Consider the following 12111-nt stretch of genomic DNA (forward strand, 5'->3'; position numbering starts at 1 on the left):
CTCAATAGTCATTCTTACCGCCGTTTACAGACAGGAACTAGGATTAACGGTGGAGATCTGAAAGGCCTAAGATTTGTGCCTAGGTTCAAATCTGTAAGATATAAAATACTTCACGTGGCCAGAAGGATTCAATAACTGTTCCTGTGTGTATTTGTTTATTGAGCTCCCCCTCCCGCCACCACCACCACCCCCCGCCCCGTATAGCTATACTTGCTTATTGCCATTTTTTCTGATGCTAGGCTGTAAACTAAGGTGTGCAAGAATTTTGGCGTGTTCGTTGCCTTATTGTTAGAGTCTGCAAGTATACATATTCAATGAAAACATCCCTAAATAGAAATGACAGGTGAAAAACCTAGCTCAGAGCCTGAATCCTCAGCACCTTAGGGGGCTGGTGGTCTCCAGACAGAAGCGACCGGTGGGCTGGGGGAGTTCGGGGGCAGAGACAATCTATTTCTGGCCTTGGGTCAAGGCCAGCAAAAATACCAGAAGTGAGGAGGCTGTAATGCCAGCCTGAGCCCTCAGGTTCCCTTTTCTTTTTCTAAACCAGGAAATGGCATGCTTTTTTCTCGCTGTGCTTGTGGAGAAGCACACCCGCCCTAGAACGGAGCAACAGAGTGCAGGGGACCCGGAAGCAGCCAGGCGCGTGAGGCCTGGGAGCCGGGCTCCCTAAGGAGGAGCTCGGGAGAAGCCGCGCGCGGCGCGGAGGCTGGGCTGGGCGCACCCCCGCCGCAGGCTCCCGCGCTCGCCTCGCGCCGTTCCACCTTAAGCGCTCAGACCTCCTTAAGCCCGGAGCGCGAGCCCTGGGTAGGGGCGGGACCTCGCATGCAAATAAGGGGCGTGGGGCGGCGGGGCGGGGCGGGCGGGGCGCGGTCTGACGTCAGGCCCTCTCCTGGGGCAGTTGGCGCGGCGGCGGCGGAGCGGCAGGAGGGCAGGAGCGGCGGCGCCGAGTGAGGCGCGCGGCGGGGCGCGGGCAGCGGCGGGGCCGGAGCAACATGGCGCCGGGGGGCGGGGGCGGGCGGCGGGACGGCTGGCCGGCCCGAGGGCGCCTCCTCCTGGCCGCGCTGCTGCTGCTGCTATGGACGCGGGCGGCCAGCGGCCAGAGCAGCCCCCAGCAGAGCGTGATCCTAGGCATGAGGCTGGCGAGCTGCAACAAGTCGTGCGGGATGAACCCGGATGGCATCATCTTCGTGTCCGAGGGCAGCACGGTGAACTTGAGGCTCTACGGCCACAGACTGGGCGAGATCTCTAGCAACCTGATCTCCTTCACCGAGGTGGACGACGCCGAGACGGTCCACAACTCCACCAACTGCCTGGAGCTCACCAAGGACTTAGTGGTCCAGCGGCTGGTCAACGTGAGCCGCGGGAACACGTCGGGGATGCTAGTGGTGATTACCAAGTTCCTGCGGAGGAGTGAGAACATGAAGCTGTACGCGCTGTGCACCCGGACCCGGGCCGACGGGCCCTGGCTCAAATGGACGGACAAGGACTCCCTGCTCTTCATGGTGGAGGAGCATGGGAGGTTTCTGCCGCTCTGGCTGCACATCCTTCTTGTTTTGGTGCTGTTGGTGCTGTCGGGCATCTTTTCTGGCCTCAACTTGGGGCTTATGGCCCTGGACCCGATGGAGTTGCGCATCGTGCAGAACTGTGGAACTGAGAAGGAGAGAAGGTACGCTCGCAAGATAGAGCCCATCAGGCGCAAGGGCAACTACCTGCTCTGCTCGCTGCTCCTGGGGAATGTGCTAGTCAACACCTCCCTCACCATCCTTCTAGACAACCTCATCGGTTCTGGCATCATGGCAGTGGCCTCCTCCACCATTGGCATTGTCATCTTTGGGGAGATCTTACCTCAAGCCCTGTGCTCCAGGCATGGGCTGGCTGTGGGTGCCAACACTATTGTTCTCACCAAAATCTTTATGTTACTCACTTTCCCCCTGAGTTTCCCCATTAGCAAACTCCTGGACTTCGTCTTGGGTCAGGAGATTCGCACTGTTTACAATCGGGAGAAACTGATGGAGATGTTGAAGGTGACAGAGCCCTATAATGACCTGGTGAAGGAGGAGTTAAACATGATCCAGGGTGCTCTGGAACTAAGGACCAAAACTGTGGAGGATATCATGACCCAGCTACACGACTGCTTCATGATCCGCAGTGATGCCATTCTGGACTTCAACACCATGTCGGAGATTATGGAGAGTGGCTATACTCGCATTCCTGTGTTTGAAGATGAGCAGTCCAATATCGTAGATATCCTTTACGTCAAAGACCTGGCTTTTGTTGACCCAGATGACTGCACCCCGCTCAAGACGATCACTCGCTTCTACAACCACCCGGTCCATTTTGTTTTTCATGACACCAAGCTGGATGCCATGCTGGAGGAATTCAAGAAGGGTAAGGACTGGGGTGGCTCCTGGTTAAATGTCCTTTTGATATCTCCCCCCACCACTTTCCCTGAAGCATCTCCTGCGTGCTCTCTGTTTTCTGTTTCACTCTTCTGTTTGTGCAATTGACTCTGGGTCCCTCTGTCCATCATTTCCTGTACCTCTGGGGTGAACGTTATCACAGGCGCAGCAGAAGCAGCTCTCACTGTGCTCTGTGTTTAGTTGAATCCAAGCTGAAGGAGACACACTTGTCTGGAGCTGCGGGAGGGATACAGGGTAAGGCTCGTGGCTGAAAAGCAGCCACCAGGCCTCATGGAGACGTAAAGGGTGGTGAGGGGAAGTAGTCTGGGAGCTGAGGATGTTGTCACAGGGGAAAACATTTGAGGGGAATCTTGACTGATGAAGTGACTTGGGACTGGGTTGCACCGCTCTTGTGAGGATTGTTTTGTGGTTCTAGTGGACCTCCTGGCTCTTCTGACCCATGACCACCAGGGGACAGCTTGGATATTTTCACACTTTCCCCCTCGAGTTTGCCCCAGGTTTGGAGCTCTAGATTTTGTGGCAGCGTAGTATCACTCACCCTCCAGCCCACAAGCAAAATTGGGAGGTCTCTCCTGGGCTCCCAACTCGGAACTCCCACAGTTTCTGCTGTTTAGCAGAAGCATGGAGGGAGAGCTTTGGTTACTGCTCCATCTTTCCCAAGAGTCAAACATAAACTTGCCCCCACTCCCAGTCTTCAGGTGGCCTTGCTGTGTGTGTGTGTGTGTGTGTATGTGATGTGTGTGTGTGTGCTTGGCTAGCTCCCCCGTAAGTAGGCACTTAAGAGGGTCTACTCCCTTGCCTCCAAGCTCAGGGCACACACCATTTTCCTTATTGCCAGCAAAGACTTCCTCCCTCTTCTGCCCCGAAACTCCCAAAAGTGGCTGTAAACAAGGCAGCTCTAGAGTAAAACTCTCCTAGGGTGAAGGAGGTGAGGAGGAAGAAAGGGAACTCTGTAGAGGAGACCCTGAAGCTCATATGACTTTGCTTCACAGTCCTGGTCCCAACCTTCCTCCTGTACATAGAGCTGTTTCTGGCTAAGGCTCGGCTGACCCGGGAGCCACATTTGAACACTAGTTGTGATAAGCCCGGGGTCATTTCCGAATCCGGAAGGTGGTAGACAGGCTTGAAATGGGATCAGGAGAGAAGAAATGGCCTTACCAGGTTTGATCTTCAAAGGCGCACTTGGGTCAGGGTCACGGCCAAGGAGGCAGGTTGGCAACTCTCCCTTTTAAGTTTTCTACAGAGATCCTCAGCATCAGAGCCAAGGGCATCTTGAGGATGGTGACCAGGACAGGAGATAGTCTGGATGGCATGGAAGGAGAGTTAGTGCTGTAGACCCAGGAGCCTGTTTCGCTCTGAGTAGGAGCAGTGGGGAGTGTGTCTCCTCCCTCCATCTTGCAGCTGAAGGACCTGAAAGTTTCCCTGCAGTGGCTTCTTTGGGAACTTCATGAGGATTCCCATGACAGCTTCCTCCTTACCTGCCTCTGTGGTCTGAGGTGGTTTTCTGGTGACAGATATACCTACCAGTACCTCCCCATCAGTTTGGTTAGATCTGGATCCAACTAATATGAATTGGCTTAATTTGATGTCCAGCTCCCCCCCCCCCCCGGAGCTGAGGATCGAACCCAGGGCCTTGCTAGCAAGCGCTGTACCACTGAGCTAAATCCCCAACCTCTGATGTCCAGCTCTTGACCAGCAGGGCTGACCTCTGTTTCATGGGAGCATACTGGGTTTGAGCAAGGTGACTTTAGACTCTGCTCTGTCCTGTGAAGAAGTGTCCTTCCTTGAGCTGGAAAAGCAGAGCTGACGTCTCGTAGGCCAGAGTTGTCCTGAGCTGAACCCTATCCCCACAGTTTGGTCCATCCACCAGACTTTCCTTGACAGAGTCTTGTGGCCTGAGTCCAGGCCGTAGAGTGTGGATCCCAAGCAGTTCATGGAAAAGCAGGAGCAATCTACCCTGTGGTCAGATAACAGTGTGACACAGTGGTCACTCCTTATGAACAGACCCTGGGCCATGTATGCCTCCTTGCTGATGTCTGGAGGACTTAGGAGACCAGTCTTAATTTGGTAAATTTCCACAGAGGTGTCTTGCTGTTGCCCCCTGCTGTGTGGGCTTTTCTGGGTCCCACCTGGTGCCCACCCCTACCTATCCCGAGGCTGCCAGGATGTGACACACACCTAGTGTATACTTACAGCTTCTAAGATTTTTCTTTTCAAGGTTAGTGTTTGGAGGGCTCTTTTCTTTTTGTTACTAACCAGGAACAAGTACAGTTCAGCAGTGCCAGCGTTGTGCCAGACGGAGTGGCGTATTTCAGGGTCTTTGCTGGATCTTTCACCCCCAAATTGTATGATGGCTCTAGACCTCACTCTGCCAGAAGCCCCCCTGACTAAAGACTTTCTGTCTTGTCTGTCTTGTTGAGGTTTGGTTTGGCTTGAGTCAGCTTTCTTATTCTGTAGCTGAGGCTGTACCGGACTGTAGGTCTGCGCCCCAAGCGTGCATCTAATTTTTTTTTAAACCAGGTTCTTTAATTCCCCACTCCCTAGCTTTGTTAAGTTCCTTGAGCATGGGGCCCTGCCTTACTGATTTTCACCGCTGCAGGCCTGGCCAACAGATGGGGCCTCCGTGAGCGTTAGCTGAACAAATGAATGGATGATTGTCTGCCAGGCTTTCTGTTCCTCAAACACACCTCGACACTCCCAGCTCTGGGGCCTTTGCCCCAGCTGTTGTCCAAGAAAGTTAGTGTGGCTTCCTTCCCCTAACTCACCTCCTCAGCCTTGCCTCTGGGAGGCCTTGCGGTCACCCCACTTAAGCCTGTCACCCCAACATCTCTCTCGACTTTCCCAGTCCTCTACCTCTGTGCTCCGTTCTCCTCCTCAGCTCAGGGGCTTAGTGGTTTGCCAAGCCCTCATCTCCACCCAGTACGATATAAGATCCAAAGGGCAGGCTCCATGCCCTGGCGGTTGTATGGATAGCTCTGGTATGGCCCTTGGCACATAGTAAGGCCTCAATAAAATTTTACCTAGTGAATGAAGGACTTGTCAGATTTGGGAGAACATTATTGCTGTTCTAGAAGCTTCGGAATTTTATGACAAGGCTAAGGGAAGTACTGTGGCATCTCCGGCATCTCCGTCTGCACCAGGAGAAGTGGTGTGTGTGTATCTCGATTCCAGGCATGGAGAGTTTGGGACTGTCTGAGTGTAACACTCAAGGCCCATTGCCAGTTGTGTCCCTTTGCCTGCTAGTGAGCCGTCTTTGGCCGTGGGAGGTTTTACACAGTCTCCCTCATTAAGGTGGATCACGAAATGCCCTGCACAGCACATGTGTGGGTATGGGGAGCTGAACTCCCCTAGGATTAAGGTAGAGAATCCTGGTTCCTACCTCAAGACAGGTAACCGTAGATGCTTTTGAACCCTCTTGCCACGTTCAGGACAGGCTTGCAGGTGCTCTAGGGACTCTCAGGAGTAAGACGCTGTGTGGCATAAAGACATGCCATTAATCAAGGCCACCCAGATTCACGGAGTTTGAACCTTGGCCCTTCTACTGGAACCTCGCCTAAAACTGTTTGCAGTACTGGGTGTTGGGAGTGGGCTTGTCACAGCTTGGAATCCTGAAACGAGAAAGCCCAGTGACTCCTAGGCCACTTTACATCTGACTTCCCCTTAGATGCTTTTGCAAATGCTAAGGCAGAGTCATGGATGATGCCTCCCCCCACCCCAACCTCGAGCCCACCTTCTAGCCCTTCTGTGCCCCTTCCTGGGGAGTCCTGCCCTTGCCAGGCCTTAGCTCATCTTTAACCATCTTATCTCTCCCTACCCCCCTTATAACCCTCTGGACCACTGTATATTGACGGATATAAACACTCCACCCAGCCAGAACTGGGGTTACATTCTACCCAGCTTGGTCACTGACCTATGACGTGACCTTGAACCCGTTAGTACTCCTCCCAGCAAGTTAGCAGGGTGTAATTTGGAGAAGAAAGCAAGCTAGAAATATTTTCGTGTTAAAAAAAAAAATCCCTCCCATATTCCTGCCTGTGCCACGTCATATTTTCCCATCTACTTAATTTATTCCCAGAACAACTATAAAGTCAAGAAAAAAACACTGCCTGAGTTTCGCATTCACCCTCAGTTCCTGCCATGTGACACACCAACAGTAATGTCTCCTGCTCCCCAACACAGCTACCTGTTCAGGCATTTGTTCAATAAGCATTTAACTTTTTGCAGCACTGCGTGTCAGACACAGCGCTGGCTGTGGGGAGTCAGAGACTCTTCAAGGCATTTATTCACAGAGCTCACAGTCTGTCAGGGAGACAGGCGTGAGACCAAGGCTTGGTTGTACAAACACAGATAGGGCAGGCAGGCACAAACGTCAATGTCTGAGGTGTCTGGCTTGTGATTTGGGGATCACAATGTGGTTTAACTGTGGTAGGGAAAGGAGAATCGTCAGTTTGGTGAGAATGGAGCAAAAGGAAATAAAAAATCTCACCCTCTGTTGCTCCTTTGCTTAGCACCGTAAACTTTAGAGCTTCTCACATTTGCTTCAGTCACCCAGCCTTTTTATTGAAAATTAACATTTCCTTTCTAAAGCCATTTTGTGTGTGTTTGGGGGTGAAAGATCCAGCAAAGACCCTGAAATATGCCACTTCACTTAGCCTTTTCAAGTGCACTGAAATTTTTAGGAGTTTTTTCATTCTGCTGTTGGTTCTAGGGACCAAATGCTTTTAGCCCAGCATCTCACTGAACTGGTTTTGTTTTCTTGAGACTGTATCTTACATTGTAGCCAGCCACTGACCTTAAACTCACAAGGATCCTCCTGCCTCAACCTTCTAGGTGCTGGGATTATAGGCAGGACTCACCACACCTAATAGTCTGCGTTTCCGACAGGGTCCCACTCAGTGGCCAAGCACCTGTGCAGGTGACATGCTCACATGGGGCCCGGGAGGAAGGCCAGGGTCGGGCTGGGCACTGTCACTGCCAGGCTCATGAAGAAGGTGAAAAGGTGTCAAGGACCGTACTGGGCTCTGCGCAAGGAGAAGCCTGGGACATCTAAGCCAGGGGCTCAGGGACAGCGCAGGGACAGTTGCTCAGCTGATGTCCATCAGCCCCTCATCAGTCAGTGATTTGATCTTGAGGAGCCGCACCTGAGAGTGACGGTTGCCATCTGTGTGTGAATGTCACTCTGGACATAGGGCATCGGTCCCAAGTGTGGGCAGCTGACATAGCCTTTTGCCAGCCAGGCTGCTGCCTCCTTTCTTTCTGCCACTGTGCTGTGAGTAGGGGGCAAAACTCTCGAGCAGGCTGGCACCTCGCCACCTGCAGGCTGGCACCTCGCCACCTGCAGGCTGGTTCTCTCCGAGGAGCCGGGGCGCAGTGATCCCGGGAACCTAGTGTGCATAGACCTCCCTTAAACCAGTTGTGGGTGTGCCAGGGTGTGTTGCCTACGTCTAGGCCCTAATAAGAGCTTCTTAGCATTCCAGCATTGGCTTTGCAAAAGGCTCATTTTTTAATTGAAAGCGTCTAGCTCTAATGGTTTCCTGACACCACAGGTCAGGATAAGGGTCACTGAACAAAGTTTAACCCGGAAACAGATGAGTACCGAGAACACAAGGTCACAGAACAGCACCCAATGGGGGCAGGGGATGAAGGCAGGGGACCTCGGAGAGGAGGCTGTCTTGTCACTAGAAGTCTGGAGAAAGAAGCAGTGAAGCAAGAGGACCTTTCTGTGGGCTCTTCACAGGGGGTCACTAATTCACACACTTCTTGGGACACTTAGACAAACAGATAGGAAATGACCTCACTGGTCCTTCATGGGTAAGAGAACCTGTGCCTCTTGGGACTGCTTTTCAGCCCTTTGGGGTTTGAAGTACAGATCACTATTTTCTCTGTGTCCCTGCTCCTACCATCCTCTAGACAGAGCCACAAAGACATCTTTGAACAGAAGGAATCCTGTTGTGCCTTGAGAGTGACTTACCTGCCAGCTCCAGTCTGCTGACAGAGACTGTGCTTAGCCTGCACTCGAAGTTGGTTACAGAAAGGCCGCACGTCCTGGGAAGTATGAATCGGAGGGGAGCAGGCCAGGTTCCTATGCCACTGTCTCAGTGCCTGGCGTTGGCAGGACCTACTGGTTCCTTTATCCAGCCCATGAGAAGGGACAGGCTGCCCTTGCTTGCCCTCAGACTACTACTCTCTCAACATTTCTTGTGGGCTTACAGACACTCTGAATTTCTCTGAGGATATGAGGGTTATCCAAGCTCCCCCACTTATCCACCATGACCCTAGGCACCGCTGCCATTTCAACCAGCCTCCATCCTGTATGCCTGCACGGGTCGCAGCTGTCCTGGACCATAGTTGTCCCTGTCCTCACAGCTGAGCATGCCAAGATGTACTGTTGCGAAAAGCTTGCAGCCTCTTCTGTAGACTGAAGTCTGGATTGCTTCTTTGTACTCCTGTTTTATTTATTTGCCATTTTCTTTTTTCTTTTACTTTTATTGCTGGTCATTATTTTTTTTTTCATAGCCATAAAAAAACAGGCATCTCACTGCCAGAACTTCAGCAAAGATAACAAAAAGTCTAAGCCAAACCAAACTACCAGCGTGTGACCAAGAAGGAACTCCTTGGAATATTCTAATGCGTTGTGACAGCTTTTTTAGAATTTCACTTTCACAGTAGGGCACACTGGGGCATACTGAAATCCTAGCATTCACATCTGTTAGCTGAGGTAGGAAGATAGTGAGTTTAAGCCTAGGGTGGCCAGAGACTCCCCGGAGGGTGGCGGGGAGAAAGGGAGGGAGATTGAGGCTTACCATTGTCACAGTTTTTAAAACTTCTTACAACAAACAGCAGTATCAAAATCATGTCCACAGTGGCACAAGTCTGCCACCCTGGCAACAAACGGGACAGCAGTGGGCAGATCTCAGATTTCAGTCCAGCCAGGGCTGCATCTCTCGACTCCGTCTGAAACAAAACACAACGAAAACCATTTTTATTCTCCATTCGTGTGCTCTGCCTGGAGCCGCCCTAGATCTTTAACATTAACATCACTGTCGGCAGTTTTATACCCAGCTTTTTGGAACACAGCCTAGGTTGGTTCTTCTTAGGTAAGAAATGACTTCTTTGTGTCCTGCATTCTCAGTCTTGTTTTGCCCCACGTGGGTCTGCAGGAAGTAGAGCCCAGAGAGGCCCAATGTGCAGTGTCACCCTTTGGTTGAGGGGTTAAACTCGGTGGGGCTGGGACATTCTCCAGAGCTTACCATCAGAGTCGCTTTCCTGCTGCAGGCCTGATCTACTGTGACCTGGGCAGGGCTCTAGAAAGACTGGTTCCCTGGGCTCTCTGGAATGTGTAGTCTTTGGCCTGCAGGCACCTGGAGCCTCCTTAGAAGGAGGATCCCTTCCCTACCCCAGACAAGCACACATATGTGACCCCCACATAGGTAGGGAGGCTCATTCACATGTCCACACACATCCCTCTACCCCAGCTTTGCATTTTCATAGTTGTGAACACACATGCACGTACACACACACACACACACACACACACACACACACACACACCCTTGTCTGTGTGCACAAGCAGGGCCATGCCCTGGTACTTGAAGGCTCACACACACACTTGTATGCACAGGCACTGTAACCCACAGACCTATTCCCAGCTTACGTCCTTCTTTCTTCTCCAGCTTTCCCAAGAGTGAAAGCGAGTCTGAAAAATAAGTAAATAACCCACGTACAGCCAGTTTGTTTTGTGAATTGTTTAGAATGGTGACCTTACTCTTGAACTCAGAAAAATTCCCTTAGTGGCCATGAATCTGCCCATCCACACCTCCAGGTTGATGTGGGGACTGAAGGAGGTCAGGCATGCAAGGCATTTAGCTCTGTGCCCAGTACTATGTCACTGTGTAGTAAACATTAGCTGTGTTAACTGTTACCGTTCCCATTGTCCAGAAGGTGCCTGAGTTGGCAGTGACAGCAGCTGGTGACCACAGCAGCTCTTATGCATGACAGTCGGCCCCACTCTTCAGCGTGGCACCTGCCTTTTTTTTTAAGTTATAAATGTATTGAGCTCAGCCAAAAGTCCACTATAGGATAGAGATGGTTCATTGTCCAAGAGCAGTCACTGCTCTCCCAGAGGACTCAAGGCAGGTTTCCAGCACTTATGTTTGCCAGTTCAGTCACCTGGAACTCCACCCCTAGGGTCCGATGCCCATCACCACACATGCACACGCGCACACACACACACACACACACACACACACACACACACACACACATGCACACGATTAAAATAAATTAAAAAAAAAGAACTTAGTTTCTGTAAAAAGCAAGTCACTCAGTTTTTTAAAAGCCTATTAGAAAGCCATCTGCAAAAAGTCCAATATTCTCTTATTTGTAAATCGCAAGCTGAGCAGAAAGGAAATAATATCTGGGCGAGAACTGAAAACAGGATATTCTCTTTGTGTGTTTGTGTTTTTGTTTTTGTTTTTTTTTTCTTCTTTTCTTTTTTTCGGAGCTGGGGACCGAACCCAGGGCCTTGCGCTTGCTAGGCAAGCACTCTACCACTGAGCTAAATCCCCAACCCCGTGTTTGTGTGTTTATGTGTGCATATGCATGTGCATCTGTGTGTGTGCCATGATGGGGCTGCTGTCAGAGGACAACTTCTGGGGATTGTTTCTCCCCGTCTACCATGTGGGTCCCCAGGATGGAAATCAGTTTATCATGCCTCGTGTCAAATGTCTTGTACCCTCTGAGCCATCTTGCCTTTCCTCTCTACCCCTGACTCAGGGCCTTGAGCACCCTAGGCCTGTGTTCTATTAATGAGCGGCACCCCCAGCAGTACATTCTCCCTGCTAACTGGGAAATGTTGAGTCCCATCTTAATTGCTGGTACACCCATTCCCCAAGTACGAGGGCATAGGCAGGCTAGTCAGGCAGGAGGAACGTGGCCTCTCGTACCAGTCACAGCAGATGTAGAGCTCTCTGTGTAAAACCGACATATTCATGGCAATCTTCCTGCCTCAGGGATCTGTCTGAGTGCTGCAATCATCGGTGTGAACCACTGTGCCCAAAACGTTTATCTCACAATGATACACAACTGTGTCCTATTAACACTTAGGGAGGCAGAGACAAGGGATTGGAGAGTTGAAGGCTAACTTGGCCTACACGGAGAGACCCTGTCCTGGAAAAAACAGACAAGCAAACAGAAACAGAATGCCTTTCTTAGAAGTGTCCAAGCAAGAAGGGTAAGGGAGCATGCAAATGCTGCTGCCTGGGAACTATGGCATAAGCAGACAGTGGCTTCCAGCCCAGTCCTTTGAGAAGTGGCTGCCTTCTGAAAAACAGAGGGGCTGGCAAGATGGCCGCTGCCCCTTTGGGTGAAGTTACTTGTTGCTAGGCACGGTGACCTGAGTTTAGTCGAGGCACACATGATGGAAGGAGAGAACTGGTTTCCTCAGTTTGTCTTCTGACCTCCAAAGGAAACTGGTACAATCACACCCCAAAATAAGTGAAGAAACATAGCATAAAATAATAATAAATGAAGTAAAAGAGGGGCAAGCAGAGAGCTTAAAGGAGATGTCTGGATACTGACACTTATGGAATACTGATCTACGCCTTAGACGGGCTGAGGCTCAGCAGGCCTGTGTCTCCACACCCCATGCTGATGGCTCCAGAGGCTGCCCTGCTGAGTACTGGGTGGTGTC

At 51.4% G+C, this 12111-nt stretch overlaps 1 protein-coding gene across 4 annotated transcripts in view; it reads left to right on the forward strand.

The window, feature by feature from the left end:
• The first annotated feature begins 890 nt into the window (after positions 1 to 890).
• Cnnm4 (cyclin and CBS domain divalent metal cation transport mediator 4) overlaps positions 891 to 12111 on the forward strand; it is a 39216-nt gene continuing 27995 nt past the window's right edge. For 2 of the 4 annotated variants that reach the window (XM_017596510.3, XM_039083840.2), the window contains exon 1: positions 891 to 2388. In XM_017596510.3, coding sequence (XP_017451999.1) covers positions 993 to 2388 — 1396 coding nt within the window. In that variant the 5' untranslated portion in view covers positions 891 to 992. The remainder of the gene's footprint in view (positions 2389 to 12111) is intronic. The other 2 variants (XM_006244827.5, NM_001271050.1) reach the window with 2 other exon arrangements.

This window comes from Rattus norvegicus, chromosome 9, assembly GCF_036323735.1.
Source record: "Rattus norvegicus strain BN/NHsdMcwi chromosome 9, GRCr8, whole genome shotgun sequence".
Taxonomy (NCBI): Eukaryota; Metazoa; Chordata; class Mammalia; order Rodentia; family Muridae; genus Rattus; species Rattus norvegicus.